Source organism: Eulemur rufifrons, chromosome 14 (assembly GCF_041146395.1).
Source record: "Eulemur rufifrons isolate Redbay chromosome 14, OSU_ERuf_1, whole genome shotgun sequence".
In the NCBI taxonomy this organism is placed as follows: domain Eukaryota; kingdom Metazoa; phylum Chordata; class Mammalia; order Primates; family Lemuridae; genus Eulemur; species Eulemur rufifrons.
The window spans coordinates 1,252,923-1,280,368 of record NC_090996.1 but is presented as its reverse complement, the minus strand read 5'-3'; the positions used below and the strand labels follow the sequence as shown (position 1 = coordinate 1,280,368).

At 55.3% G+C, this 27,446-nt stretch overlaps 2 protein-coding genes across 4 annotated transcripts; both read right to left on the bottom strand.

The window, feature by feature from the left end:
* Positions 1-1,223: 1,223 nt before the first annotated feature.
* Positions 1,224-6,523, bottom strand: ORAI3 (ORAI calcium release-activated calcium modulator 3). 2 transcript variants are annotated; one of them, XM_069486048.1, is made up of 3 exons: positions 6,105-6,523; positions 1,779-2,111; positions 1,224-1,643 (listed from the first exon to the last, which is right to left on the bottom strand). In XM_069486048.1, the coding sequence occupies exons 1-3, from the start codon at positions 6,330-6,332 to the stop codon at positions 1,446-1,448; spliced, it is 759 nt and encodes a 252-aa protein (XP_069342149.1). In that variant the 5' UTR covers positions 6,333-6,523; the 3' UTR covers positions 1,224-1,445. The 2 variants fall into 2 exon arrangements, with proteins under 2 accessions (XP_069342149.1, XP_069342148.1); XM_069486047.1 differs by having other exon boundaries at positions 1,224-2,111.
* A 1,613-nt stretch (positions 6,524-8,136) lies between these two features.
* FBXL19 (F-box and leucine rich repeat protein 19) lies at positions 8,137-27,187 on the bottom strand. Of its 2 annotated transcripts, none has more exons than XM_069486038.1 (11): positions 26,855-27,187; positions 24,092-24,292; positions 22,514-22,657; positions 22,306-22,392; positions 21,994-22,212; positions 21,451-21,483; positions 19,656-20,167; positions 12,534-12,697; positions 12,272-12,433; positions 8,788-9,006; positions 8,137-8,683 (listed from the first exon to the last, which is right to left on the bottom strand). In XM_069486038.1, exons 1-11 carry the CDS (start codon positions 26,894-26,896, stop codon positions 8,505-8,507), a joined length of 1,962 nt encoding a protein of 653 aa, XP_069342139.1. In that variant the 5' UTR covers positions 26,897-27,187; the 3' UTR covers positions 8,137-8,504. The 2 variants fall into 2 exon arrangements, with proteins under 2 accessions (XP_069342139.1, XP_069342138.1); XM_069486037.1 differs by lacking the exon at positions 26,855-27,187 and adding an exon at positions 25,250-25,285 and having other exon boundaries at positions 21,322-21,483.
* Positions 27,188-27,446: the final 259 nt, after the last annotated feature.

Below are 27,446 nucleotides of genomic sequence, written 5' to 3'. Positions count from 1 at the left end.
TCTCACATCATGAGAATAGAAGACGGGATTAAGACCCTTACAAATTTTGAAGGAAACGAGTCTGAAAAGTTAATTTACATGGAGGCATAGGTGATGTGATCAGATTCCTTTCTTTTGTCCTAGTTGAAAGGTACTCGTTACTTAAATCAAAGAGAAAGAGATTCCCATGTGATGGTAAAGATAATCCAAGTTTAGTTTCACTGACTAGCTGTGTGGCTTTGGGCAAGATCCTCAGCCTTCTTGGGCCTCATCTTCCTTATGTCTGAAATAGAAATGATAAAGACTTGTCTTTTGAGGTAGTCGTGAGAGTTAAATGAGATAACCTTTGAAAAGCCTCTAGTATGTAGTAGTCACACAAGAAAAACTTATACTGGAAGAGATACACCCTGAGCTCAAAGCTGTTGGCCTTAGAATAACTCTCCATATTCAGAAGCTCTTGGCCCTCGTTAGCACCTGATGGGGTCATACCTGGCACCCACTCCCCTCGCCCCCCAGGTGCACTTGCCTCTACCTGACTCTTAAAAACAAGTAACCTTGTCTGAAGAAGGCCTCCCCTTCATCCCATTCACAGCCACAGGGACATCTGTGAAACACAATTTATTATACAAAACGAGGTGCATCAAAAATTCAGTGTCAGAAGATTTCCTTATTCCAAGGGCTGGGGATTGGACCTTCTCCCTTCAAACCTCTTCCCCCAACCCTTGCTAAGGATTCAGGCTGGGCACACAGGCATTCAGTCTCCAAAGACCCCTGACCCTGCCCAGGAGGGTGAGAACCAGATATAGGTGCCTAAGTGTAGGGCCAGGGCAGTGGGTCAGGCACCACCCCTCCTGTGTGTGGCCACAAGTCACCAACAGTAGGGTGTGGGCTCAAATCTCCAAAAACATGGAGGCTTCTCCTAGGAAAAGCTGGACATGTGCCTAGGGGTAGAAATACCCAAATCCCGCTACAGCAACTAAAGCAAGAATGTGGAACCCACCAAAATCTGGGGACAGGGAAAAGTTTCCCCCAAAATGCCAACCATAAAATAGAGTCTACAAAAATAAAGCAAGGGCTGACTGCTTTTTGGGCAGCTGTGTGGGCATGTAACCTCCTGACCATCCCATATGGAATGGAAAAGGTGGCTGAGGGTCAGCACCAAAGGTCCCACCAGGGTCTCCCTGCCTCGCCTCCATCTACCACATGATCCTTGGATTGAGGACCTTCTACCTCCTCCCTTGTTTCTCCCAGCCCAGGCATAGAGCTTATAAAACCCATGGCACAGGCTGACAGGGAAAATTCCTGGGAATGTGGGAGCCTCTCCAAGGACCCTGCAGGCAGGAAACTGGTTTCTACCTGAGTGGCCACAGGAAGTGGCTCAAGCCAGGGACAGGGAACGAGGTCTGTAGACCCTGGAGTCTCTTGCAGACCCGGGAGGCAGTGCTTGCAGCAGTTTAACACCAGCCTCACACAGCCTGCAGCTCCCCCTGCAGGCGACTCAGCTCCTCAAGCTCCTGCTTGTGGCGGTCTGTCTTGTGTGCCACCAAGGAGCGGTAGAAATGCAGGGCAAAGGCCACAAACACGAGCCCCACAGGTACCATGATTGCTGTGGAGGCCATGGCTGCTTGCCAGCCTGGCCCATGGGCCCCACCGCCACCACATGCCTGCTGGGGCAGGCAGGCCTCGGATGGCTCAGCCTGTGACGGGGCTGCAGAAGCAGAGGATGGTGGGAGCTTGGAAGCTGGACTAAAGGAGGTGGCCACTGGTGGCAGAGTCCCAGGCACCTGGGATGCAGGTACCCCAGGGACTGGTGTGTCCAAGGGGGCCCCAATGGGCACAAACTTGACCCAGCCAACCAGGACAACTTCAGCAAGGAAAAGAAAGGTGCCTAAGGCAGTGGAGAAGCCCCAGGCCAGCTCCACATAGCGGTGGAGTCTCTGGTGTGGCGACTGGTGGACAGAGTTGAGGTTGTGGATGTTGCTCACGGCTTCAATGTGGGGCAGCAGACACGTGGAGACCATGAGTGCAAAGAGGTGCACCGCCACTAGCACAGTGGTGCAGGCACTGAAGGCCACCAGCAGGCCTGGCGGGTATTCGTGGTTGCTCTCCAGCTGTACCTCCACCATTGCCACCTGTGGGGACAAGAGGGGATGGATTGAGTGCCCATAACCTCCTGAACAGTAGAAGTTTTTTTGCCTGTTGATTTACATCACTGATACATCCCTGGGACCTGGAACAGTGCCTGGCAGAAAGAAGGCACTCAGCCTTGGTGGAATAAATGAAGGGCAGCCTCGGCAAAGCTCTGTCCTATTCTGGCCTTGGTTTCCCCACCTGGCTATCAAGAGGGCTGGACGAGATGTTTGACAGTTTTACCTTGTTGCAGCACAGGAGCTGGTAAGCACAGATTCTGGAGCTATGCTGCCTGGGTTCATTCTCAGCTCTACAAGCTGTGTAATCTTAAGCAATTTCCGTACTTCTTTTTTTTTTTTTTTTTTTTTTTAGGGGAAAGAGGCAGAAGAAGAGGAGGAGGAGGAGGAGATGGAAGAGGGTCCGTACTTCTTTTTTAAAGTTTTTTTAAAGCCAGTCAAATTTAGCCGTGGAAGTTACTTACTTCTCTCTGTACCTCATTTCCTGTCTGGAAATGGGCATTGATAATAGCACTCACCTGCCTTATGGGGTTGTTGTGGGATTTTTTTTTTTTTTTTTTTTTTTGAGACAGTCTTGCTGTGTCGCACTGGGTAGAGTGCAGTGGCATCATCATAACTCACAGCAACCTCCAACTCCTGGACTTAAGGGATCCTCCTCCTTCAGCCTCCTGAGTAGCTGGGACTACAGACACACGCCATGACACCTGGCAATTTTTTCTATTTTTTTTAGTAGAGACGAGGTCTTGCTCTTGCTCGGCCTGGTCTCAAACTCCTGAGCTCAAGTGATCCTCCTGCCTTGGCCTCCCAGAGTGCTAGGATTACAGGCGTGAGCCACCGTGACCAGCCATGGGTTGTTGTAGAAATTAAATGAGATGGTACATATGAAGTGCTAAGAGCAGTTCCAGGCACATAGTAAGAACTAGGTAAGAGTTTGCTGTTTATTATGATAGTTAATGCTAAAGCCTGAGGCCAGAGTTTGCAAATTGGCACACCGTGAACCACAGCCAGCTTGCACACATGTTTTGCTTGGCTCACAGTGTTTTTTTTGTTTTGTTTGAGACAGAGTCTCACTCTGTTGCCCGGGCTAGAGTGCCATGGGGTCAGCCTGGCTCACAGCAACCTCACATTCCTGGACTCAAAAGCAATCCTCCTGCCTCAGCCTCCTGAGTAGCTGGGACTACAGGCATGTGCCACCACACTCAGCTAATCTTTTCTATTTTCAGTAGAGACGGGGGGTCTCACTCTTGCTGAGGCTGGTCTGGAACTCCTGACCTCAAGTGATCCTCCCACCTTGGCCTCCCAGAGTGCTAGGATTACAGGCGTGAGCCACTGTGCACAGCCTCACAGTGTGTTTTTTTAAAAACTGAACAAGTTGCTATCTTTTAGGCCATGCGTGGTGGCTCACGCCTGTAATCCTAGCACTCTGGGAGGCCGAGGTGGGGAGGATCACATGAGGTCAGGAGTTCGAGACCAGCCTGAGCAAGAGCCAGACCTCGTCTCTACTAAAAATAGAGAGGAATTAGCCGAACAACTAAAAATATGTAGAAAAAATTAGCTGGGCATGGTGGCACATGCCTGTAGTCCAGCTACTTGGGGGGCTGAGGCAGAAGGATCGCTTGAGCCCAGGAGTTTGAGGTTACTGTGAGCTAGGCTGACGCCACAGCACTCTACCCTGGGCAACAGAGTGAGACTCTGTCTCAAAAAAAAAAAAAAAAAATTTGCTATCTTTTAAAACAAGAGAATTCATATATCCCTATTTCCAGATCCTTTTGAAAACTTGGAAGATCTGGTCACACTAGGCCAACATTCCTGCATGACAGTTGTCAGCTAGAGTTGAGTCATGGTTGCTTCCTTTGGACAGGTCATGGGGTCTCTTGATTGCCAGTCCCACCCAGCCAACTTGGCATCCATATGACCTGCCTGGCCTTTGCAGACATTTGAGCTGACGACCCTCTTCTAGGAATGTATAAATTTGGACTCTAGAACCAGACTGCTTAAGTTCAAATCCTGCCGCTTAATTGCTTTGGGACCTGGGGCAGGTGTCTTAACATCTCTGATCCTCAGTTTTCTCATCTGTAAAATGGCCATAGCAGTGGTACCTACTACATAGAGTGATAGAAAGATGGTGCACATAAAGGCCCTGTGCACAAGGCCTGGTACTTAGTGACAAGTACTTAGCTGAATACAATTTGTGTAATATTATTATAACTCTGGCCATCTGGGTTTCAGAATCTGGATCTTCCCCAACCCTGGTTCTTGTGGGATCCGTTAGATTGTTCTGGGGCTGGGGAAAGAAGGAAGTTGCAGAGCCTGGCCAGTGGAGGCAGGAAAACAAGGCTGAGTATTTTGGGAAATTGGGCCATGGCAGGTGTCAGCAGGTGTTTTCCACAGACAGGGATCTGGGCCAGGCTTAGTCCTGGTTTCTCCCAGAGCCTGGCCCAGCCTTGCTCTCTCCTGTGAGGGCTGGGGCCAGTACTGCCCCTAGAACCTACCCTTCCAGCCTCTTGATCCTGCAGAGAAGGCCCTAGCCCTTAAGCTGTCGCCCTAGCAAACTGCAAGTCCAGCAGTGGCTGGATTGTCTCCTTGGGAACAGGCTGGACCATGGGATTGACCTCCCTCAGCTAGGTCCATGGGTGGCCGACCCCTTCCCTTTGTAGTCTGTACCGATGAAGGGGAGCCAACTCCCTGCCCCCAGACGACACCCCCACCCCCAGGAAGGGTAAGCTGGTCTTTGGATTCTGGAACCCCACGTAGGAAACCATAGGCCTAGGATGACCTGTAGGGTTAAAGACTGTCCCTGTCATCTTTCACATACAGAGGCTGTGGCACAGAAAGGGGCAGGACCTAACCCAGATCACCTGTTGTACTATGACTCCCACTTCAGCTGCCTCGATTATCTGCCCCTACAGGAGCATGTTCCCAAAGGTGGCCCCCTTCAGCCTTTCTCCTTCCTGTGATGACGGCGGGGAAACCCTGGACTAACAGTCCAGTGACCCTGGGTCCTAGTTCATTCTATATCCTTCCTCTGCTGAGTGCCCTTGGGAGAGCTACTGCCCTAGAGGCGTGGCCTTCGTTTCCACGTCTGTCCAATCAGCAGGCTAGCTGGAGCCATTGCTCATGTGTATCTTGCTCTGATATGCTTGGATCTGGGGTTCCTGATGACAAGAATCACAGCTCATCCTGGGGCGGGTACTTGGCAGGATACAGAGGGCACACCCTCCATGATCTCACGGTTTCCCACTGGCCTGCCTGGGAGGGGTGGAGGCCTGTCCAGGGTCGCACAGCTGGCCATAAGCAGGGAGGAACCAGGTCTGTGCCTATTGATTCCTCACCCTGGGACTTCCCTCAGTCCCACTTCCTGTGATACCACTGCTGGGACCGTTAGCTGGTGTCATCCTCCCACAGCTGCAGTTTATCAGCTTGAGGATCACTTATCAGCTTCCTAATCGGCTTCCTTCTCCAGCGGCTCCCTCAGGCACATCTCTTCTCAGTTCTCCTGAGTGACACTAGCACCCTTTGTGCCTGCTGGGGAGTGGCCACCCTCCCTGGGATGGGCCCACCTTTCATCCGGTTTATTCTGCCTGGGCGCACCGCCCGCCTTGACACAGCCCCCACCCAGCGGATCTGCCTTTGAACCTCTGGGGGACGCAGTAGCCATCCTGCCCGGAGGATGCTCCTTTTGGACCACTTTGCCCCACGGTTGCATACTCATCCCCGCTGGTGATTTGTTTACCCTTTCTCTCATGACACCTTTGGGACTTGGTTTTCCTCCCCATGGCCCTGTGTCTATTCATAGGGCCATGTTCATACACCGCCCCCCCCCCCATAAAAAGGGACTTCTTCAGTCCCTTGGGACCTTGTTTCCCGCCCGCCAAAACCATCTTCCTTCCCTTTCCTCTGCCCTCTTTGGGACCCGTCCACTTCACGCACAAGCCCGTGCCCCCCGCCCATCCTGTGTGCCCCCTGCCCGCCCCTCACCATGGCGAAGCCCGAGAGCAGCGCAGACGTGCGGCTGGAGGCTTTGAGCTTGGCCCGGCTGAGGTAGAGGCGGCGCCAGCTGAGCGCCCGCAGCGAGTGCTGACTGGCCCCCATGAGGTCCAGGTAGCCGCGGTGCACGAACTCGCGGTACGTGGCCGAGCCCGCGGGGCTCTCGGCCTCCGGGTTCAGCGGGGCCTGTTCGCCCGCGTCCCCCTCGCTGCCCTTCATCCTGGAGACGGCAGCACCAGGCGGGCCGGCTGGTCACGGTGGGGCCGAGGCACCTCGGGGGCCCCAGAAGGGCCGGCCCAAGCCGGGGGCAGGCCCCATGCCCCGGCAGGTGAGCGCGGATGCGGGCGGCAGGCGCCCAGGTAGAGCGGCCCCAGCGGAGCAGGAAGACAGGCTTCTGCGGGGAGCCCCAGGGGCCGAAGAGGGACAGCAGAGGCCGAAACAGGAACTGGGGCAGAGGCGGAGCCGGGGCGGCCACATGATGGGGTGGAGCCGGGGGACCAAGCCCCCGCAGTCCCAGCCCGTAGGCTGAGAACCAGAAGGACCTCGCTACCCGAGTCCATCAAGACCACCACCCGGGCGTCCAGCCCGTGACTCGGAGTTCCCGGGCCCCAGACCCTCCCAGGTGTCCAGACTTCCAAAATCCCTCCCAAAATAGTGAACTCAGGAAAGTGGAGCCCATTCATCTGCAGGAACCGCCGGGGCCCCCACGGATCTATCCCAAGAGTCCCCTCCTCCGAGAGCCCCAAGGAGTGAGCCCAACGGCCATCCCTGCCTTAACCCGCGTCCCCGGGAACCCTGACGCCGCAGACAGACACACGCACTCCGCCGCCCCGGCTGGAAGATTTTGAGTTTTATAGCAAATCGTATTGTACAGACCCGGGGCCCAGGGGCCCAGCCCGGCTGGGTCCCCCACCTGCCCCTCGCCGGGCTGCCTCCTCCCCTCCCCCAAGACGCCCCAACCTCAAGCCTCTCGCGACCCCCAGGCGCCCCTCCTCTCCGGCCTTTGGTCCGCCCAGTCCCTCCCCCCACCCGCGCACCTGTTACCTGAGGTATGTGGATAGATCCCCCCCCTTCCCTACGTGGTACAACCCGGCTCCCCCGCAGGCCCGCGGTGAGGGCCGGGACGGGGCCCCGACTCCTCCCTCTGGTCCTGAAGCCCCGCCCCCACACCGGAGGAAGGGGCGGAAGGCCAAGAGAGTCTGTTACTCAGTTCCCATGGCAACTAAGAGGGGCGACTTCCAGCCTTAGCACTGGCATCAGGTGTCCATTGGCTGCTATTTCCATGGCAACCAGGAGTGGCAGTTCCCTGGGCAAATGGGATACAAGTTTCCATGACGATGAAAGAGTGGGAAGAGCCAAGCTGGAGGAGTCCCATTTTCCCCATCATTGGGCTGCACCCCCCACCCCCAACTCAGGTCAGGAGGGGTGGAGCTGCTGGATACAATAAAGCAAGAGATCCTGCGGGTGGCGCAGTCCAAACTGGGTGCCCACCCGTCCAGTCTCAGTCCAAGCTGGTCCTGTCCCCCTCACACTCCGGCTCCCCCAGGTCCGAGGTTCCCCCGGTTCAAGTAACACTTCAGTACAGATGAATGTTCAAGTATTGTGCGGAGAGGCAGGCAGGGGCCTGGGGTACCCCTCACCACTCCCCTGGGCCACGAGCAGAACAGCGGGTAGGCCCGTGGCCCCCACTCCTTGCAATAGCTGCCATTTTCAGTGACGTTCAAGGAGTCAGGGTCAGGGGAAAGGAACTGAAATCTTGGGAGGGGAAAAGGAGAGGGGTGACCCCTCTGAGGGGGTACTACTGCCCCACACCTGCTCTTGTCCCCCACCCCCGACTCAGCCCTGGCTTTCCCCGGCTCCCGGAGTCTCCCTACCTCTGACACCTGGATCCCCAACTGCTCCTCTGGTTTCCCTTTTTGGCCCCACCCCCACCCCCCACTCCAAGTATCTGGTCTTTGTTCCCTGAACCCTTGGTGGTCTGCTTTCTGCCCCCTCCCCCCACCCATCCTCCACCTCCCCCAGCCCCAGCTCCCAGTATCCTGTGGGCAGATATTCCTTCCCCATTCTCCCTCCCTCAAACTTGCACCTTAACCCCCCTCCCACCATCCCTTTGGCTCAGCACCCCCTAGTACCTCTGACCCACTCCCCCCAGGGGATGGACAATGAAGCAGGTGGAAGGGGGATGAGATGGGAAGGAGAAACCCCCAGAGATATCAGTGCAGGGGGAAGAGGAGGGGGCGGCTGGCTTGAGTCCCTGGGCAGGAATCCCAAGTCGTTACACTCAGGAATCCCAAGTCATGAGGTGGGTAACCTGGCCTCCCAGCAGGGGTGAAACGAAGGCCGGAGGTCCAGGCTCCTGATAAGTCCTGGGGGAGGGTGGGGGGCGCCCCACTAGCTGTCCTTGAGAAGTAGCTTCTCCTCTGGGCAGCGGAAGGGGCCAGGGGGCCCGGCGGCTGCCAGCCGGGCACAAGCTTCAGGTGAGAGCTGGCGGCAGGAGCGCAGGTCTAGGCGGCGTAGCCGTGGGCAGCGGCGGAACAGCGGAAGGCAGTGGTCCGTGAGGCGGTGGCAACCTGGGGATGGGGCAGTGGCAGCTGAGACCAGGCACGTGAATAGGGGGTAGGCACTCACCTTGGGGACCAACAGGCTAGCAGGACGGAGAGGGGACTGTGCTTACCAGCAAGATTGAGGTGTACCAGGGTCTCCCGGAGTGGGGATGTGGGAGCTGTGAGGAGGTGAACACTGGGGTCCCCGACGTGGGCGCAGTGGCTCAGGTCCAAGGCGCTTAGCTGGGGTGCGTGGCGCAGAAGGAGCCGCAGGGAGGCATCTGTGAGCTCCAGGCCTGCCAGGCGCAGTTCTGCCACCCCCTGCAGCCGCCCACGGCTCTCTGTTTGCCCTGGGCAGGCAGATAAGAGGTCAGCATTCCTGGGTATCCTCATCCCTGCACCCAGGCACCCAGACCAGCTGCGTCTCCATGCCCATATTCCTCAGCATCCGCCCCAACCTGCTCCCACTGTGAGGGAGCCCCGACCTGCTGCACTCTCTGCAAACACCTTGACCACCTGACCTCACCTCACCTCACCTCGTCTGTCTATTGCTCACATCACCTCCTCAGTGTGGCCTTCCATGATTACTCTACGTGAAACTACATAACATTTTACACACTCCTCCCTCTTCCCTGCACTATTTTTTCCCTTTTCTCACCATTTTACTTATTACATACATCTTTTCCTATTAATCTTCCTCTTTCCCCATAAGAATGTCAGTTCCATGAAGGCAGGAATTTTTGTCTGTTGTTCTTTGTTCTAGCCCCAGCAACTGAGACACAGTAGGTGCTTGAGATATACGCATTCATTCATCCAAAACATGACATCCCTAAGGAACTACCATCCTAGGCTCTTCTCCTACTTCCCTCTCCTCCACGATTAGTACATCCCCAGCTGGAGCTTCTCCATTCTTCCCAGTCACCATTCTGGGTCAACACCACTCTTGCATGAACTCCTGGCTCAACCACCTCACTCACTCCAATTTCTCCTCTTCTTCCTGGCACCCACAGAGAGCCGTGCTTAAACACAAATGAGACAACATCTGTCCTCTGCTAAAAACTCCCTGAGGGCACCTCCAAGAAGTTCGATCTCCTTGGTAGAACATTCTAATTCTTACAAAGTTTCAGCTTCTAACTTCTCTCCCCTACTTCCAAACACTACCTAGGCCAAATTCTGGAAGTGGCCCTGCCTGAGAAACTAGGCCTGGCCAGTGTCCCTGGCTTTCAGATCTGAGCTCAGAGGACTCCTCTTCCCCCACCTCCAAGGTCAAAGAGCTCACACCCCCTCATCTTTGCACCCCAAAGCACGTGGTCTGCCTTTCTTTTATGCCACTGGCTCTCAAACTAGAGAAGTTTCAGAATCCCCTGGAAGGCTGGTGAAAAGGGATTGCTGGCCCCACCCTCAGAGTTTAGGTAGGTGTACAGTGGGGGCCTCAGAGTTGACTTTTCTAACAAGTCCTCCAGTGATGTTGACACTGCTGGTCTGGAGACCACACTTTGGGAACCGCAGCCTTCTCTGATCATAACTCCTGTTGACAGATGAGAAAATTGAGGCCCAAAGCAATCTGTCCAAGATTACATAATTATGAAGTAACAGAGCCAGGAAACCCAGGTCTGGTGACTGAGTCCAAACTCTTACCACAATGCTATCTGCCTCCCCGGCACCAGCCTAGCCCTGAGACAAACTAGATCAAATGTCACAAATTCATGAAACTAGCCTCCAAAAGTGTTTTATGGAGTCTGCATAGTACTAAAAGTTTTTCTTTAATTGATGACTAACGCTACAAAAAGGACACTTTAAAAGAAATTTAGATACCAAGCTTTTCCTTAAAAAATTGTAAGATCTGGCAATACTGGGCTACAGCTTCCCCCTGACAATGATTGGCAAGAGCTGGGCTGCTCGATGCCGCTCCCTAACGTCCCGCACCACTGCGTCACTTCTACTGCCTGCCAGCCCACCTCTGTGGACACTCGATTTGGCATGCCCTGAATTCTACCCCCTCCTCCTGTCTTTGAGGGGCTGAGAGCCTGAAGAAGGGTTACATTTACAGATACCCTCAATCTTGGGCCACAGCTAAAGGCCATTAGAGCAAAGCAGAGGTAAGAGAGGTCACTTCTGGCTTGGGTAGAGGAAGTGCATTAGTGAGCATGTCACTGAGATAGATAGTGGCATTTAGGCGGGGCCTTCAAGGGTTTGAATATGTAGCAAGGTGGGAGAACACACCAGGCAGAGCACAAAAGCAAAGAAGTAGAAGAACATAAATTTTGCTTTGAGAATGCTGCATGGAGCCAGGGAACCAAGGCAGGAAAGGCGGGCGTAAAGTCCTCACATGCACAACAGGCCTTGAGGGCCAGGAAGGCTCATGTTTGCAGGCCCCTGAGAAAGGGCCCGAACTGAGATGAATGAAGGCAGGAGGTGGGGCCGGCCGGCCAGCCCTTTCTCACCTCGCGGCATGCACCATTCCCAGTGCCCACATCTCCCCACCCAAAGCCTTCCACCTCGCTCTCATTCCAGTAAGAGTGCACGATGGGCCAGTGCTCTGGCCTGGCTGTGCCTGTGTGACTCGCAGCGGTCACTCAACCCGCTCTGGGCCCTAGTGCCTCATCCAGAAAATGGGAAGAATCCTTGGTGCTTCTCTACTCCCTCTTCAGGGCTGCTGCGAAAGGGGGTGGGCAGGAAGAAGGGCGCCCTGAGAGAGAGCTGTGAAAGAACTCTGAAAGGGAAGGCTCTTTTACGCTTATTTCAGAGCTCTGCAAATCTTTTGGAAATCTTTCCTCAACTAGATCTCTCCCTTCCACCCTGATTGTTTTGCTCATTGAATTTATTCATTCAACAGATATTTTACTGAGCACACCACCAACCACTGCTGGGGTGAGCAGACAGTCCTTGCCCTCAGGGAGCCCAAGATCCTTAGTAAGAGGGAACAGATCTTAATCAAAGCTCTTCACAGTTATACAGTATTATGCCGGGAGGGCACTGTGCTCAAAGCTGAGAGGGACTCAGCTCGATGGAGGGGAGAATCAGGGAGGGCTTCTAGGAGGAGGCAGCATTTCCGCTGAGGCCTGAAGTATGGTTAGGTGTTAATGAGATGAGGGAAGATAGAGCATGCAAGGCAAGAGGAGTGGGCAAAGGCCTTGGGGCTGGAGGGAACTTGCCAAGGAGGCTGAGGTAGCTGAAATGCACGGATGGTACAGGTCGATGGCAGCCAGACCAGGCTGGGCCTCAGCGACTGTGATAAATTCTTGGTCTTTATCCAAAGAGCACCGGGGAGCAATGTGAATTTAGAGCACAGGGTGCCCTAACCCCAGCTCCATGTGACCCCCAAGGTGACCAGGCCTCTGCTCCCAGCGCCTCTCTCTGCCAGTACGCCCCACCAAACTGCTGTGTCTCACAATCCCTGCGAAAACCCTGTCCCTTCCGAGACTCATGTCAAAGCATATAGCAGGTGGGTGAATGAATGAATAATGGCGAACCAGGGCTTTCCTATTCAAACCAATGTGCTTTTTCCTTTCTTCAAATACTTTTAACACCCCTCGTGAGTCAGAAGAGAACTTAGAGGCCTCATACGCCCACCTCGTCCAACCCATTCTCCAGATGAGCAAACAGACGCCACACCTGGTTTGGTGTCTGGTGGAGGCAGTAGCAGCTCGCGGAGCTGGGAGTCTTTAACATCCTCGATCCAGCGGAGGTCCAGGAGCCGCAGGGCTGGCAGTGGGGCTGAGCCCAGGGCAGAGACGGAGAGCCAGGAGCAGCCGGAGAGCACCAGTTCCTGCAGGCCTGGGTTGGGGAGGCGAGGGTCCAGGAAGCAGGTGCTAGGATGACTCCATCTCAGGCCTGGTCCTGTCCCTACCCTGTCCCGCTCACCACCCTGCCCTACCTTGTAGTCGGTTCAGAAGCCACATGAGCTGCTTCTTGGAGACACCTGTCCAACTGAGGTCTAGGGCACGGGGCTGGCGTCGAACCACACCACTGAGCATGGGTGGGGTCAGTGACTTCCGCCGGCTTAGGTCCATTCGAGGCCACAGACGCTTGTCATAGCACCTGCCAGCCACAAGGTGGAGACAGAGACCTCAGGCCTCAGCTCTGGGGCGCCCACACTGCCCATGCTCCCACAGTTCACCCCAGCTCTCTCCCCGCCCACCCAGGGCAGGATGGCATGAAACCGGCCCTGGCCAAGAGCCTGGGTTTAGGACCCAACTCCATCACTCACTGGATGCGAGACCCTGGGCAAGTCCATTCCTCTCCCTGAGCCTCAGAGGCCTCACATATAAAATCAAGATAATGATCCAGACTGGGCCTGGCCCACAGGGCAGCCGTGAGATCAAGTGAGGTAATTACAGTTTGTGGGCATTACAGCTTATAAAGCATGTTGCCAAACACACACACAAACAACACATACACCATCTGATGTGATGCCAGGGGACTGGCATTATCAGGAGCCTCCCCCCACACCCCTTTTGGGCCTTTCAACCCCTGCTCGCTGAACTCTGGTGGCTCACAGGCACTTCTCCCCCAGTCTCTGCCTTCACACATGCTGACAGCCAGCTGCCCCAAGCTGGACTCGGGCCCTGGTGTTTTCTCTCTTTACTTGCCTGGTGTGTCCCTCCAACTAGAATGTCAGTTCCACAGGGCAGATTTGTCTTTTCACTTTTGTATCCCCAGGATCTAATATACTGCCAGATGCGAACCGGGTTATTTGCTGCACATGTGTTGAATGAATGAATCAAGCCAGTAACTGCTGAAGGCTGCCACTGAGCACTCCCCCCACCACCTCATTTACAGCTTTTCATTTAGTCACTCAATGTTTCTGGAAGGCCTGGTAGGTCCCAGGTATTGATGCTACAAAGATGAATGAGGCCTGGACAAAGTTAAATGGGTTCCCTGACCCTGGCACTCCAAGGGCAGGAACTGCAGAAGGGCTTCCCAAACCTTTTCGCCAGGGAACCCTCCCACACCTCTCCCAAGGTACTCTATTAACACTTTGGGTACACTAAAGTTTCTTTGGACTCAGTTTGAGAACTCTCTTGTAGTTCCGTAGTTCTCAAAGGCATGTCAGGAACCGCCTCTGAGGCGAGATGGACTGTGTCAGAAGCAACTGGCTGGGGCCCGGAAGCTACCTCCTGCTCCCTCTCGCCCCTCCTGCTCCCTCTCGCCCCTCCTGCTCCCTCTCGCCCCTCCTGCTCCCTCTCGCCCCTCCTGCTCCCTCTCGCCCCTCCTGCTCCCTCTCGCCCCTCCTGCTCCCTCTCGCCCCTCCTGCTCCCTCTCACCCCTCGGGCCTCCAAAGGACTTGCCCTCAGGAAGCCCCAGGCCGGAGCAGCGATTCCCAAGCCCCAGTCATTTGCTGTCCAGTTAACTCCAGAACATGAATTTAGCTTTGAATCATCTCCTTTGCACTTAGAACCGGTATTGTTTCACATAAATGTGTTAACCTTAAAAACAAGCACAATAAAAACAGCCCAGGGTTATTAAATTCTAGCCAGGTGTTGCTGTGGCTTTAGGCTACCACCTAAAGACTACTTTTGTTAAACAGGGAGATAAGTATTAGAGAAGTGTTACCGATAAAAAGCACCCAATGGAGAGACTTCCTTTTCGAAACTAACAGAAGGATTAAGCTATGTGTTTGTGTCACTGAAAACTGCAAGGCATACTCCAGAGGCCCGGCATGACTGTGACATTTTAGGGACACCAAGGCTTCAATCAGAGCAACTCCACCCTCTGTTCCCCACCCTCCTGCTCCCCCCCACCCCCAACCCACACCCTGCCTTTCTGGCATTCCAGCCTCTCCCTCTCCTGATTCCTTCCACTCAACCAATAAATATCTGCAAATCTCTCTAATTCGAAAAACTAAAAGAAAAAAGCCCAACTCACCCTCAACCTAGCTTCTGCCCCTAGGTCCTGCAGTTTTTCTCTTTCCAATCAGTGAAATCGTGCTCCATCCAAATCCTCCTGGTGCCCACTCTGACTCAGCCTTGAGTCCCAGCTCAACTGCCACACTTCCTGAAGCCTTCCACTGTCCACAGCTGGAGGGGAGCCCCTTTCCTTGCGGGCACCTACAGGCCCCTAGTTGTGTTTCTGTACTCCACAAAAGCCAGGCCAAACCACCTGCCCATCTAGAGACACCCAATGCTGTCTGGTGCCAACATGTTTTTTGGCACATGCTGTGCCTCTGCCATAAATGCCAGTCAACCAAGATCCTTCCAGGCTCAGCTCTAGTGCCTCCTCTTCCAGGAAGTCTCCCCTGACCCTTTCTTGGCTAGAGTTAATCAGTCCTGTTGCTGGACACTGGGATTAAATGTCAGAGGGGCAGCCAACAGTCACTGAGAGGCCGGGCGCGGTGGCTCACGCCTGTAATCCTAGCACTCTGGGAGGCCGAGGCGGGTGGATCGCTCAAGGTCAGGAGTTCAAGACCAGCCTGAGCAAGAGCGAGACCCCGTCTCTACTAAAAATAGAAAGAAATTATGGCCAACTAAAATATATATAGAAAAAATTAGCCGGGCATAGTGGCGCATGCCTGTAGTCCCAGCTACTCGGGAGGCTGAGGCAGTAGGATCGCTTAAGCCCAGGAGTTTGAGGTTGCTGTGAGCTAGGCTGACGCCACGGCACTCACTCTAGCCAGGGCAACAAAGCGACACTCTGTCTCCAAAAAAAAAAAAAAAACAGTCACTGAGAGCCCTGCTGACATCAACTGTCCAGCTTCCACTGGGCACGGAGCAGGCTATACAATCGGGGGAGACGCAAACGGTCCAGAGTAGAGGCTACAGGAGACATGGTAAGAGTCAACTCAAGGGATAGGGCAGCCTCCTGGGGAGACGGTGCCTGAACTGAGACCTTGAGGAAAGCAACAGTTATTCCAGCAGAGGGAGGGGAGGAAGAGGGTGTGCATTCCATATGGTGAAGAACCTGTGTCTAGGCTCGGGAGAGAGAAACAAAACGGAGAGCTCTGGGAACCTGAGGCAGCAGGAACAAAGGGCAATTCATCACCTCATTGTAATAATGAGAATAATGACGCTGGTGATGATGCCTACAGCACTAATACCTAGTGTTTACCCAGCGTTTACTATGTGCCAAGTATGCTCTATGCATTAAAGATTTAACCTCACAACAGCCCTAGGAGATAAATATTATCATCATCTCCTTTTTACAGTTAAGGAAAATGAGGCCCAGAGAGGTAAAGAAACTTGTTCAAGGTCCCACAGCCACCAACTGGTGGCAGAGCCATGGTTTAAACCAAGCTAGTCTGGATGCAGAGCCTGAACTCTGAGTAGGGAGGAGCAGGGGCAAGGCTGCAGAGGAGGCCTGGGTTAGGGGTGTCGTGTCAAGGAGGGCTGGAATGCTAGGCCATGGGCTGTCACGGTCACAGAGCCCAGAGGCAAAGAGTGTGAGCAGTGGGGATTTAAATCTCAGCTATGCGATCTCCATGCTTTGGGTGACCTTAGGCAAATCTCCTGACCTTGGGCCTCCCTCCTGGGCCTTCATTTCCCAAACCATAAAATGGGGTGAAAGACAGCACTCACTTCAAAGGTTGCCATGACGATGAAGTCAGTACACAGGAAGTGGTTCCAGTTCATGCCCAACATCCAGCGGGACTGTGGGAGTTTGTTGTGAGGGCAACAGGGAGAACATAGGGGTTGACTCTTTCTTTTCAATGACAGAGTCTGGCGGTGTTGCCCAGGCTGGTCTGGAACTCCTGGACTCAAGTGATCCTCCTGTCTCAGCCTCCCAAGTTGCTGGGACTACAGGCACAAGCCACTGTGCCCGGCACAGACAGGTTCTTTCTAAACGGGAATGACACTGAGGCAGGAGGAACCAAGGCATGCCATCGTCCTAGAGAGGCAAGGCTTGATGACCAAATTCCCTAACCCATTTACTTTCTCCTTGACTCCAGCCACCCCCAAATGAGTCATCGCCTGCAAAACTCTATCCTTCTTGCAGAAGCCCTTGGGGATATAGCTGGACCAGCCCTAACTGCTCTCTGCCTCCTGGGCTCCAAACATAGCAAGTTCTTCCCTCTCAGAGCTCCCTGATGCCACCATTGTCCTCCAACCTGTCCATCTCCTAGCTTTTACTCCCAGCCACACCTGGTCTTGGCCCCGTGTTCCAGACCCTTCCTTGCCGCCCTCTCTGCCCAAACTTGAAAGCCCATACTCTCTTCCTTGCAACTCAGCAACTCCCCGTGCTGCCCCTGCCGGCCCTCTCTCCCCTGGCTCTTGAGGGATCACTTCACTTCCCAGTTCCAAGATGGAAGTCACCAGACAGGAAAGCCTGCAACTTCCTGCTCTCCCACCTACAGACTTTTCTCCAGCCCCACCCGCTACCACCTCTTCCACACTCTATCCTGATTTTCTCATTTTCCTTCATTCATGCAACAAGAATCTCTTCAGTACCTACTCTATGCCAGGTGCCATCCTAGGAACTAGGGACACAGCAGGAACAAACGGACGAGTCTCCCTGCCTTGGAGTTGATGTCCTCTGCGCCACACTGTCTGGCTTTGCCCCCCACCCCACCGCCCTCAAAGCACAGCCAAGGAGACCAGGGCCTCTTTGTAGCAAAATCCAACTGCCCCTTCCCGGTCCTGATCTCCCATAACTGCTGGCCAATATCCACCTCTGCTCACCGTTCATTCTCCCTCAATCTCGCTCCTTATCCTTGATCTCCTCCAGTTCTCTGGCTGCTCTTTCTCTAACTCGCAAACACTGACGTTCTGCCTTCTGCCCTCTTCATCAAAGCTGCTACCTAAAGGTCGAAAACTCCCAAACTTGTATCTTTCCTTTTAGCTCAGAGCAGCAGATACAGCCACTGTCCCAGCTCCATGTGACTGGCCCATAGGCCTTTCAGACCACATGTGTCAAATCTGAGCTCTTTCGTTTCCCCTGGCACCTACTCCTCCCCCACCATTCTTGAACTTGGGGAATGGTCCTGTTCGCCATCCAGGCTCCTGGGCCAGCAACTCGGCTGAACATCGTCCTACTGCAGTCACCAAGTCCAAGCCATTCCAGTTCTTAGAAAGCTCTCAGCCCGAATCCCTCCCCACTGCCCCTGCTTCTGTGGGCAGACCTGGCAGAGCCTCCTCACTGGTCCCGCTGTACCCTCACCCCCACCGGCCCTGCTCTGTCCTACCCTTGTCCTTTTCACTGAGAGGCACCGTTTTATTGAGTGTTTAGTACCCTTCAGGCACTATGCTAAGTGCTTTGCAAGAACCACCTCATTTAATTCCTGTAAGGTGATTATTAAAATGAATCCTTGACCACAGGTGAGAAAACAAAGACGTATACAGCTATCCACCCACGGCCACACAGCCAGGAAGTGCAGGAGCCGCAGCTGATGAACCCAGGAATGCCAGATTCCAGGGCCCAAGCTGGAACCTCTTAATGTCATCCACTCCGGTCACAAATCTCTCTGTGCGGCAGAAATCCAGTCCTTTCCAGTTCTGGATCCCACGTGTCAAGCACAGAGCTGGCCTTGAAGGGGCCTCAGTAAACACTTCCTCAGTTAATACAGGAGGCAGGAGTGGGAACCCCCAGCAACTTCCGCAACTATCAGCTTCTATGTTGCAGGTTGACCAGGCGCTTGGGTGCTCTTCAAGGGCACAGATCTCTGCTCTGAGGACCAAAAGCCTGTGCTTTCAGTAAATATTTGTAACCGAGTAAACAATGACGATCGCAGTTAAGGCACTGAGTGGTTTCCATTTCCCAGGTACTGTGCTCGGTTCTTTTACGTACAGTAGCCCACAAAAACACTACGCAGTAAAAGCTTCGATTATCCTGGTTTTCCAGATGAGGAAACTGAGGCAAAGGAAATCAAGTAACTGGCCTAGTGGCACACAGCTCATCTGAAGAAGAGTAAGAGTCAACCACAGGCAATCGGCCCGCAGAGCCTGCACTCTGGTGCCCTCGGCTCCCAGTCGCTGCAGAGAACGGAAAGCACGCACGCACGCGCGCGCACCCTAGACCTCATCCTACAGGAGACAGAGCGGAGGCTGAGTTTGGCCACTAACTTGTACTGTGACTTCAGGTGTCACCCATTCCCCACAGGGCTGCTATCGTGAGAAACCAACCAGCTAACGTTTGTGAAGTGCTCAACAGCATGCCTGTCCCATCGCGAGTACTTGGGAAAGAGCCTGAATTTACTAATTTAGTAACACATTTCTGCAGCACCTACGCCGCCCTTTGTCCCATGCTAGGGACAGGGAAGATAAAACAGACACAGTATCTGCCCCCACCCTAGCAAGTGATGGGAACACAAAAATGAGTAAACGAAGGCAGGCTTGTCAACACACAGAAGGTCTCTGTGTGCTCCAGCAGGGGAACAGGGTGCTGTGGGAGTCTGATGGGGAGGAGGAGGAACTGTGCTGGGGGCGGGATCGGAGAGGAAGATAAGCTTGGGAGGATGACCGAGGTTTCTGAAAAAGGTTTAGGAGGTGGGGGCGTGGGAGGGAGGAGGATAGGCAGAGGGTGCTCGAGGTGGTTCCGGTAAAGAGGGAAGCTATGAGCAGAGTCAGGAGGTCCAAGCATGGCTGCCTTAGCGAGGGCAGGGGCTACCCAGCACACAGCGTTCTCCTGTGTCAGTGGGACCAACAATCAAACTGCCTTCAGAAGTGGCACTATACACAGCGAGCTGATGCATCACAGCACTTAGCACTATGCTTGGCACACACCAAACACTATGCTCAGCACATGCTCAACACTCAATAATGAACAGCTATTATGAAGAGTAAAGATTCTGGAACCAGAGGGTTCACATTCCTGGTTCTACCAATTCCTCTCCACATGACCTTGGGCCTCAGCTTCAGAGATTTGTTGGGAGGGTTAAATGAACTCATAAATGGGAAGCAGCTTGTGCGTGGTACATACGGAAATACCATACTACAGTATGTCCGTACTATAGCTGTATCACCAACACAAAACCAGGCTCCCAGGGAGGGTCAGAGACCTACTGCAGGTCGCACAGCCAGCGAGAAGCACACTGGCAATGGAACTCGGGCCTGTCCAGGCCACTCACCAGCGGCTCCAAGTCCGGCAGACTCGCATGCAGATGCACAGCTCTCGGGGCCCGAGGTGCTGGAAGACACGGAGCCAGGCGGCCCGGGGCAAGGGGTGATCGGATCCAGCAGCCAAAGGCAGCGTGTCGGGCTCAGGGCTTCGAGGTGGGGGCCGCACCACATGCCGCTCCAGCTGTGGAGGCCGGGGTGGTGGGGCGGGGCCCAGGGGCCAGCTGAGCAGGGGCCCCCCGCTGCCAGGGCGCACAGCCCGCCGCCCCCCACGGTTCTCCTTCTCGCCAGAGCTGCCCCGGGCTGGCCGTCGCCCATTCCGGGCCTCGCCAGGGGCCTCATCCTCACTCAGCGATGTGCCTGATGAGTCGGAGTCGGAGTCAGAGTCCGAGGAGGAAGAGGAGGTGTCAGGTACCCGCTCCAGCAGCTGGCACATCCGCTTGAAACGCTCTAGCTTCTCCCTCTGTGGTGACGGGGATGGCACCGCCGGGCCCTCAGCAGAAGCCAATGGTGGCTTTGGTTTCTGCAGGGAGACAGGGTGAGGCTATTCGAGGGCCTGGGACACACTTTCCCACCCCCCTACCCCTGAGGAGTCACCAGGGGATGAATAGCCCAAGGGACAGTCCTGAGTTCCAGCCCTGGTTCTGCTCCTAAACAATGTGAGACTTCAGCCAAGTTATTGCCTGTCTCTGGACTTCAACTTCCTTATCTGTAACATAAAGGTACTAGTTCAAAGAATTTAAAGCTTATGGGTTTCAATAGCTTATGAAGTTCCAAAAGCAGTAAGGTATGAAGAATGGTTAGAAACCTAGTTTTGAGTATCGGCTTGCCTGTGAGCTCTCTGTATGAGCTGAGAAGTCCCTGCTTCATCATCATCTTGGAACACTTGGACTAGACAATTCTGAGTGTCTAGTCAACAACATGAGAGTAACATCATCGGGCCCCGCGTGGAGTAACCCACACTTGCTGACTCATTCTGCACTCATTCTAATGTAGTGGCAACTTGGGCCACCCCACTCTTTTCAGACATGAGAAAACCGAAGCTCAAGCATACTAAGTGATTTGCCCTAGGTTATAAACTGACAGATGGCAGAGGCAGGATTTGAACACAGTCAGGTAGACTTCTGTGTTTAGTGTGCCAGTGCAAAGTAATATCTGAATTCTGGCTTTGCTGTGTGACCTTGGGCAAGTCTTTAAACTTCTCTGGGCCTTATTTCTCTTGAAGCCAGATATACTCTATACCTTATAAAGTTCATTTACTTTCATTACCTCATTAAATTTATATAGTACTACGGCATAGGTAGGTAAGGTAGGTAGCATCATCTCCATTTTATGGATGAGGAAACTGAGGCTCAGAGCTGCCGACAAAGTTGTCAAGACCATACAAGTTCAGTGTCAGTGGTTAGGCAGAAACTTGAACTCAGTTCTTTCCCCTTTAAGGCTTGGAAAGATGAGGCAAATGGTCCAGATGATACTGAGGATTCTTGGGAGGTCAAGGGCTCCTGGGACCTGGGTCCAACCCACTCTTGTACCCAACTCTCCCCAAGGGTCCAGAGCCCATCTTGGCGAAGTGGGCTGGGGCAGGACAAGGTGAGCAGGAAGGGACAGACTCTGTCTATAGGCTAGAGGGTGGAGCAAGGAAAGGTGGGCGGGGGAGGGAGGAGGTCCCCGGCACACCTCCCAGTTCTCGGGAGGGAGCCCAGGGTGGCAGGATGAGAAAGCCTGGCTCGGATTCAGAACCCTGGGGGGCAGAAGGCCTGGGCCGCCTGGGTCCGATCCTCGGAGGAGGCAGGCGTCTCCACCCACCTTCTTCAGGTGCCTCTCTCGGCCTCCTTTCACCTACCAGGGCAAGAAGGAGATATGGGGGAAGGAAGAGACCCCATTAGGCCCTCAGTGCCCACAAAACTAAAGTCCATGCCCTCTTAGACTACAAATCCCAGAAGCCCCCATCCCAAGGATAACTCTGAGCATGCTCACCTTGCAACCAGTGCATTGGCTCACAGAGCATGCTCTCATCTCTTCTTTCTTCTCCCTCAGGCCCTTTCCAGCCCCTCCCCTCCTCCACTGTAGCAGTTAATTTGAGCATGCTTTCTCCTTCCTCCCTAACCCACCCAGGGCTCCCAAAGCTTCCTGCTTGGGCCAGTTCCCTCTCACCTGTACCTCTCCTCCACACTGAGCATGCTCCATCCTCTACCCAACCCAGCACCTCCTGAACTACATCTCCCAACAACCCCTGGGGAGCACTGCCTCCCAGGCCAACCCTACTCCCCCACCCCCCACAATAATGGCCAGGACTACAGCTCCCAGAATACCTTGGGCTGGACCTAGTGAGCATGCTCCATGGCTCACCTTTTTCCTTGGGGTGGGGGCCTCATTCCCTGCCTCCCTCTCCTTTCGTTTCGGGGGCCCAGGCACGTCCTCTTGGGGGGGGCCAGCAGGTAGGGGCCCCTTGCGCCTGGGCGGGGGTGGTGGAAGCGGCGGCTCCTCCGTCAGCTTCCATCCACTTCCCAGGCTCGCGCCCTCCTCGCCGTTGTCAGCCCTGCGACGGCCTGGACCCTCGCCTGAATCCTGGGGAGACGGAAGCTGGGGGTGAAATGCCACAAAGCTCCTCGACCCACCGCCCACCCAGAGCCTGGTGCAGAGCCCAGCCCCTGCCCCTACCTTGCTGGTGCGGCCTTCCTGGGTGCAGCGAGGACACTCCCAGCAGTTGGGGATCTCTGCATTGATAACACCCTCAGCCTTCCCCATCTGTAGGCAAGAGGGCAGGAGTGGAAGTAGGGTGCCAGTACCCCTATGGGCTGTGTGCCCCACCTCCTTACTCCCTGACAATCTGTCCCACCCCAGGCTCCAGGGTCCCCAGGACTTTCACCTTCAGGCAGCCAGGGTGGACGATCTCGTTGCAGATTGTACACTCCATGAGGCTCAAACCAAATTTCTCTTCCTCTCCCTCCACTGTGTCCTCCTTCCCAGCCTCCCCACACAAGAGACACACAGCTGTGTGTGGGAGCACGGGCTGTTGGGGGAGAGGGGGACATCAGGGACCCCAAAAGCAAGCAACAGAGGAAAGACCCTTCCTTCTAGGGACTCTGGCCAGCTGCTGGATGAGGTGATTCAAAATTCATGGGCCAAACTGGGTCAAATCCTGAATTTGCTCTTTTTTGGCAGTATGACCTCGAGCAACTGATTTAACCTTCTTACATCTCTGTTTCTGCATCTGTAAAATGGGGCTACCAATCCTTCCCTTGCAAGATGCTTGTAAGAATGAGATAACACACGACGGGCATTTGACATATAGTTATCACTGTTGCAATTGTTATAGCAGGATCCAGGAACAGTGTGACCCTGAAATTGTAAGTTGGCTTTGAGGAGGGAGAGATACCACAGGCAAATGTGGCAATAATAATCAGAGAGGGCTGGAGAAGATGTGGCAGCAGCTTGGGCTGATGCTGAGGTTGCTCAATGGGCAGCCCAAGGGTTGCTCTGAATCCCACAATGAACCCAGTTTTGGCAAGACCCCTGGGAACATTAAAGGCAACTGGCTAGTCCTGGGGAAAATAGGAGCAGACTCCAGACAATGTGACTTTGGGGAGGACAATGGTAATACTGAGGCACACCAGTGATGCTGCAGGATCAAGAAGATGAAGATAGGGGAAGAAGGAAAAGCAAAGTGAAGCAAGGGGTTGCGATCAAAGGAAGAAGAGAGGGGCGGAGGGCTGAAGAGACTGACCAGGAGAGAGTGGCTGGAGGAAGAGGGGGAGGCGGTGGTGTGGGGAGGGGGATGCAGGATGCAGCTGGCTCCTCATGGCTGCTGCTGTGGAGAACTGCTTTCTGGAGCTGAGGGTCGCTCAAAGGATGAGGAAGGCAGGGCAGAAACCCACGTTTCCCTGATACCTACTGTGTGCTGGGCCTTGTGGTAGGCACATTCACATCCAGACTATTGTTTAATCTCTACAACTCAGCAAACGAAACATTTTGCAGAGAAGGTACCTGAGGCTCAAAGTGATTTGCTCAAGGTCACACAAAGGGTGAACCTGGCCTCAAATCCAAGGCCACCCTGGGTGAGGAAGAGGCCAGAGAAGGGCAAGACCTGTTTAAAGGGGGCCAGCTCTGGGGACAGGTTCCCCTGTGCACAGATGCCTCTGGGGAGGGGTACAGCAAGGGCCAAGCATTCTATGGGTTTGTGCCCCAGAGCTGGGAAAACCATGAAGGCAGGGACTGGGTCAGATTCTTCTGTGCACTCGAACATTGCCCCCAGCGTGGAGCTGAGAACGAAAACAGACATTTAAACAAACCAGTGAATGAAGGAAGAAAATTAATGAGTGAACAAACAGCAACTCTACAGTACATTCTGGGAAGCAGGCACCAGCCATCCCAGAAAGGTATTGGGCCAGCTGGGGAAGGGTGGGCAGAGCCCACAGGGGCCCAACTCAGCGGGGGCAGAACTCACGGCAGTGCACTGCCGGAGCAGGCACGACTGCTTCATGCGCCCAGGCCCCCCAAACTTCTTCATGTCTCGGCAGAAGTGGCAGTCCCCGCACTCAGTTCGCACACAGGCCCGGCAGCGACGGCAGCGGGTTCGGCGTCGGCGCGCTCCGGCCCCCGGCCCCCGGCTGCTCGACGACATTGGGGGCGTCAGCAACGCCGAGGGCTGTGGATGCATGATGGCAGGGTCAGATGGGCCTGCTGGGATCCGGAGACTTCTGGCAGCTCCCCACACCCTTTGGCAATCAGAGCTTGCCCTCCTCCTCAGGGGGACAACAAGGTCACCCTCTCCTGTGTGCCCACTCCCTGTATTCAAGGCCACTCTCTCCCTGCAGCAGCTCAACTGAAACCTCTGGAAGCCCCAGGAACTGGCTTCCTGACCTCACCCCTCCTCTAACACTTCCTCAGTGTCCCTTTCCTAAAGCAGGGAGGAGGAAGGGACACTGAGGCCCTCTCCTGACATCCCCACACCAAAGCTCCTTGGAAGGCCAGGCGCTCCTTATCTGTGGTGTTACCTCAGAGAGCTCCCAACTCTTCCCCTGTTATCCAACTGAGCCAGAATACCCCAAGCTTTCCTCAGACTACAACTCCCCTAGTTTACCTCCAAGATACCACAGATTCCTGTGTGGAAGCTCCAGACTTTTCTTTTTCCCTCTCCCTTTCTTACGTGCAATGACCATACAATCTCTCTTCCACCCAAACCTAGATATCCTTACCAGATCCAACAGGATCTTTGTCCCCCAAACCCTAATGATCCACTCTGCCCCCCAACTTCCTGGGGCTCTGACACCCCCTTGAGATGCTTCTTCAGAGTCCCTTCTCAGCCCAAGATCTCAACTCCTCTGTTCCCCACAGAGTTCCCTCTGCTCCGAGAGACCCTCCTCTTAGATCCGTCAGGTCAATCCGGGCAATCTCCCAGATTCCCTGGGATTCTAGAATCCAACCTGACATCTCCACACAACTCAGGACAGGCTCAGTATTAGATTCCCTCAGCTTCCCGGGCTGCTTTCCGTCCCTAATTGTCTAGAATCCCTGGGGCTCCGTTTCCCATAGAAACCATATCCTCCAAGATCCCATATGGACTCAGAAGGCCCGGAGGGTCTCTTCCTGTTCAGAGTCTTACCCCAGCTTCCCCCTTTCCAGGGACTTCCAGACCCATCATGGGGGTAAGGGGCCCTCCAGCGCTCCAGGGGAGGGGCCTGGAGGGCGGCGACTGCAGGCAGGGATGGGGGGGTCCGCAAGGGGAAGCAGGGTCTAGGAAGGAAGGCCAGTTCTCCAGGGTTGAGAGGTAATGGGGAGGGAGGCTGGAGGTGAAGAGTTTGGAGCAGAGAGGGTGAGGCTGGGGGCGGGGAAGGTGGAGAGAGGCCGGGCTGAGGATGAATGGGAGTGGGAGCTGCCCAGGTCTGGGGGTGAGGAGGAGCCGCATGAACCCACCTCACACGTGTCCCGGGAGCCATCTCTCCCTTCTCGGCAGCTCCCGGCGGGTCGGCGGCCATCGGCGGCGGGGGGGCCGGGCGGCGCGGGGCGCGGAACGCTCAGAACGCCGGGGTCCACGGCCCCCCGAGGGCGCTCGGCCCCTCCCTCCGGCGGAGGCCGGGACTGCGGCGAGTGGAGATGGGGGGCGCCGGGGGCGAGGCCCTCCCACGGGCTGCGGCGCGGCCCTTCCAGGGGGAGGTCCTGCTCTGGGGGGCTCAGTCCCTCAGCCCCCCCAGGCCAACGGGGGCTCCTCGGGCGCAGGGTGCTCAGCTTCTGCCCGGGCCCCACTCAGTCCCGGGTCCGAGTCCCAGCTCCCCTCCCCCCACACCGCCCCGCCTCTCCCCAGCGCCCCCGGCCCTTTAACTGGCCCCTTCCCGGCCCCCACTGCCCAGGGGTCCAGGACCAGGCCTGGGCCCCCCACCGTTTCCGGGGTTCAAGCCCCGCCCACCGCCGGTTCCCGGGGAGGGGGGGGTCGCTGTAACCTGCCCCCCTCCCCTGGGCCCGCCCCTGGACTGCGGCCCCCTGCCCTACGGCTACAGAGCAAGCAGAGGGGGGTGAAGGAAGCAGCTCCGGCCCCGCCCCCCCAGCCCGTGCGCACCCCCGCTCTCTCCCGCCTCCCCCCAGCGCGCGACCCTCGGGAGATAGGGATTTAAATAAAATTTGAATATATCCCCCTTCTCAAGCAGGAGGTTGGAAGGAAAGGATGGAGGGGGACAGGGAAGGGGGAGGGGGCAGTTGGGGTGTCTCAGCCCCCCTGGTCCCCCGGCCCCGCGCTGCTTCGGTCCGGGGCCCTGGCTGCCTCTCTCATCCCTCCTCAGCTCCTTCCTCCTTCCTCCTCTCTTCCCCCTCCCCTCCCTCCTCCTTCCCTCCTCCTCCCCTTCTCCTCCTTACTCCCTCCTTCTCTTGGAAGAACCCCGCCCCCTGCCCCCTCCTTCCTCCACCACCTCCACGTTCCAGGACGGACGCGCGCAGGGCACGACGGGAGTTGTAGTCCTGCGGACTCTGAAGCCACAACAAAAATAATGGGACGCTGGGGTCAGCGGGGACTACGAACAAGATGGCGGAGGGCGTGCCACGCCGGGAGCCGAGGATGCCGGGAGTTTTAGTCCGGTTGCCCCGAGGCTCCCAGTTGCAGAACATAGAGAAGGAGCGGGAACGATGACTACAAGCAAGATGGCGTTCTCCCCCGACCCGACCTCCTTCCCAGGCGCTCACACGCCCTCCTGTCCACAACCCTCCGCGTGTGTGGTACCTGACGGGAGTCGCAGTCCATCTGCTGCCTTCCCGCTGCCATTTCTACTCGTCAGGAACAATGGAAAGGTGAAAAGGAACGAGGACTACAAGCAAGATGGCGGAAGAGGGCCATACACCTGACTAGTAATCGATCTTACGAGGTGCGATGGGAATAGTAGTTTTCCAGCTTTCTAGCGTTCCTTAAGAATGGCCGAATCAGGAGGATAAGGAGACTACCATAAAGATGGCAGGCTACCTAGCTTCTCCCGGTCTCCTCATTCTACCACCTTGGGCACCTCGCCCGCCTGTGATAGCGAAATCCTCCCCCACCCGCCGTGGCGCAAAGCCTGACGGGAGTTGCAGTTCTCCGGCTCCCCTCTGTTATCTTCATGCAGACAATGCAGGGAGTGGGGCGGGGACTACCGGCAAAGATGGCGGCCGAAGGGCAGGAGACAGCGATGTGGGACTTGTAGTTTAGGCGCTAAGGCTATGCCCTGCGGAAATGGGGAGAAGGACTACAGTAACGATGGCTGCCTAGCCACTCGACCTCTGTGCCAGTGCCTGCTGGGGAACGTAGTCCCTTCCTGATTTCTACAGAGAAAGGACGTTGG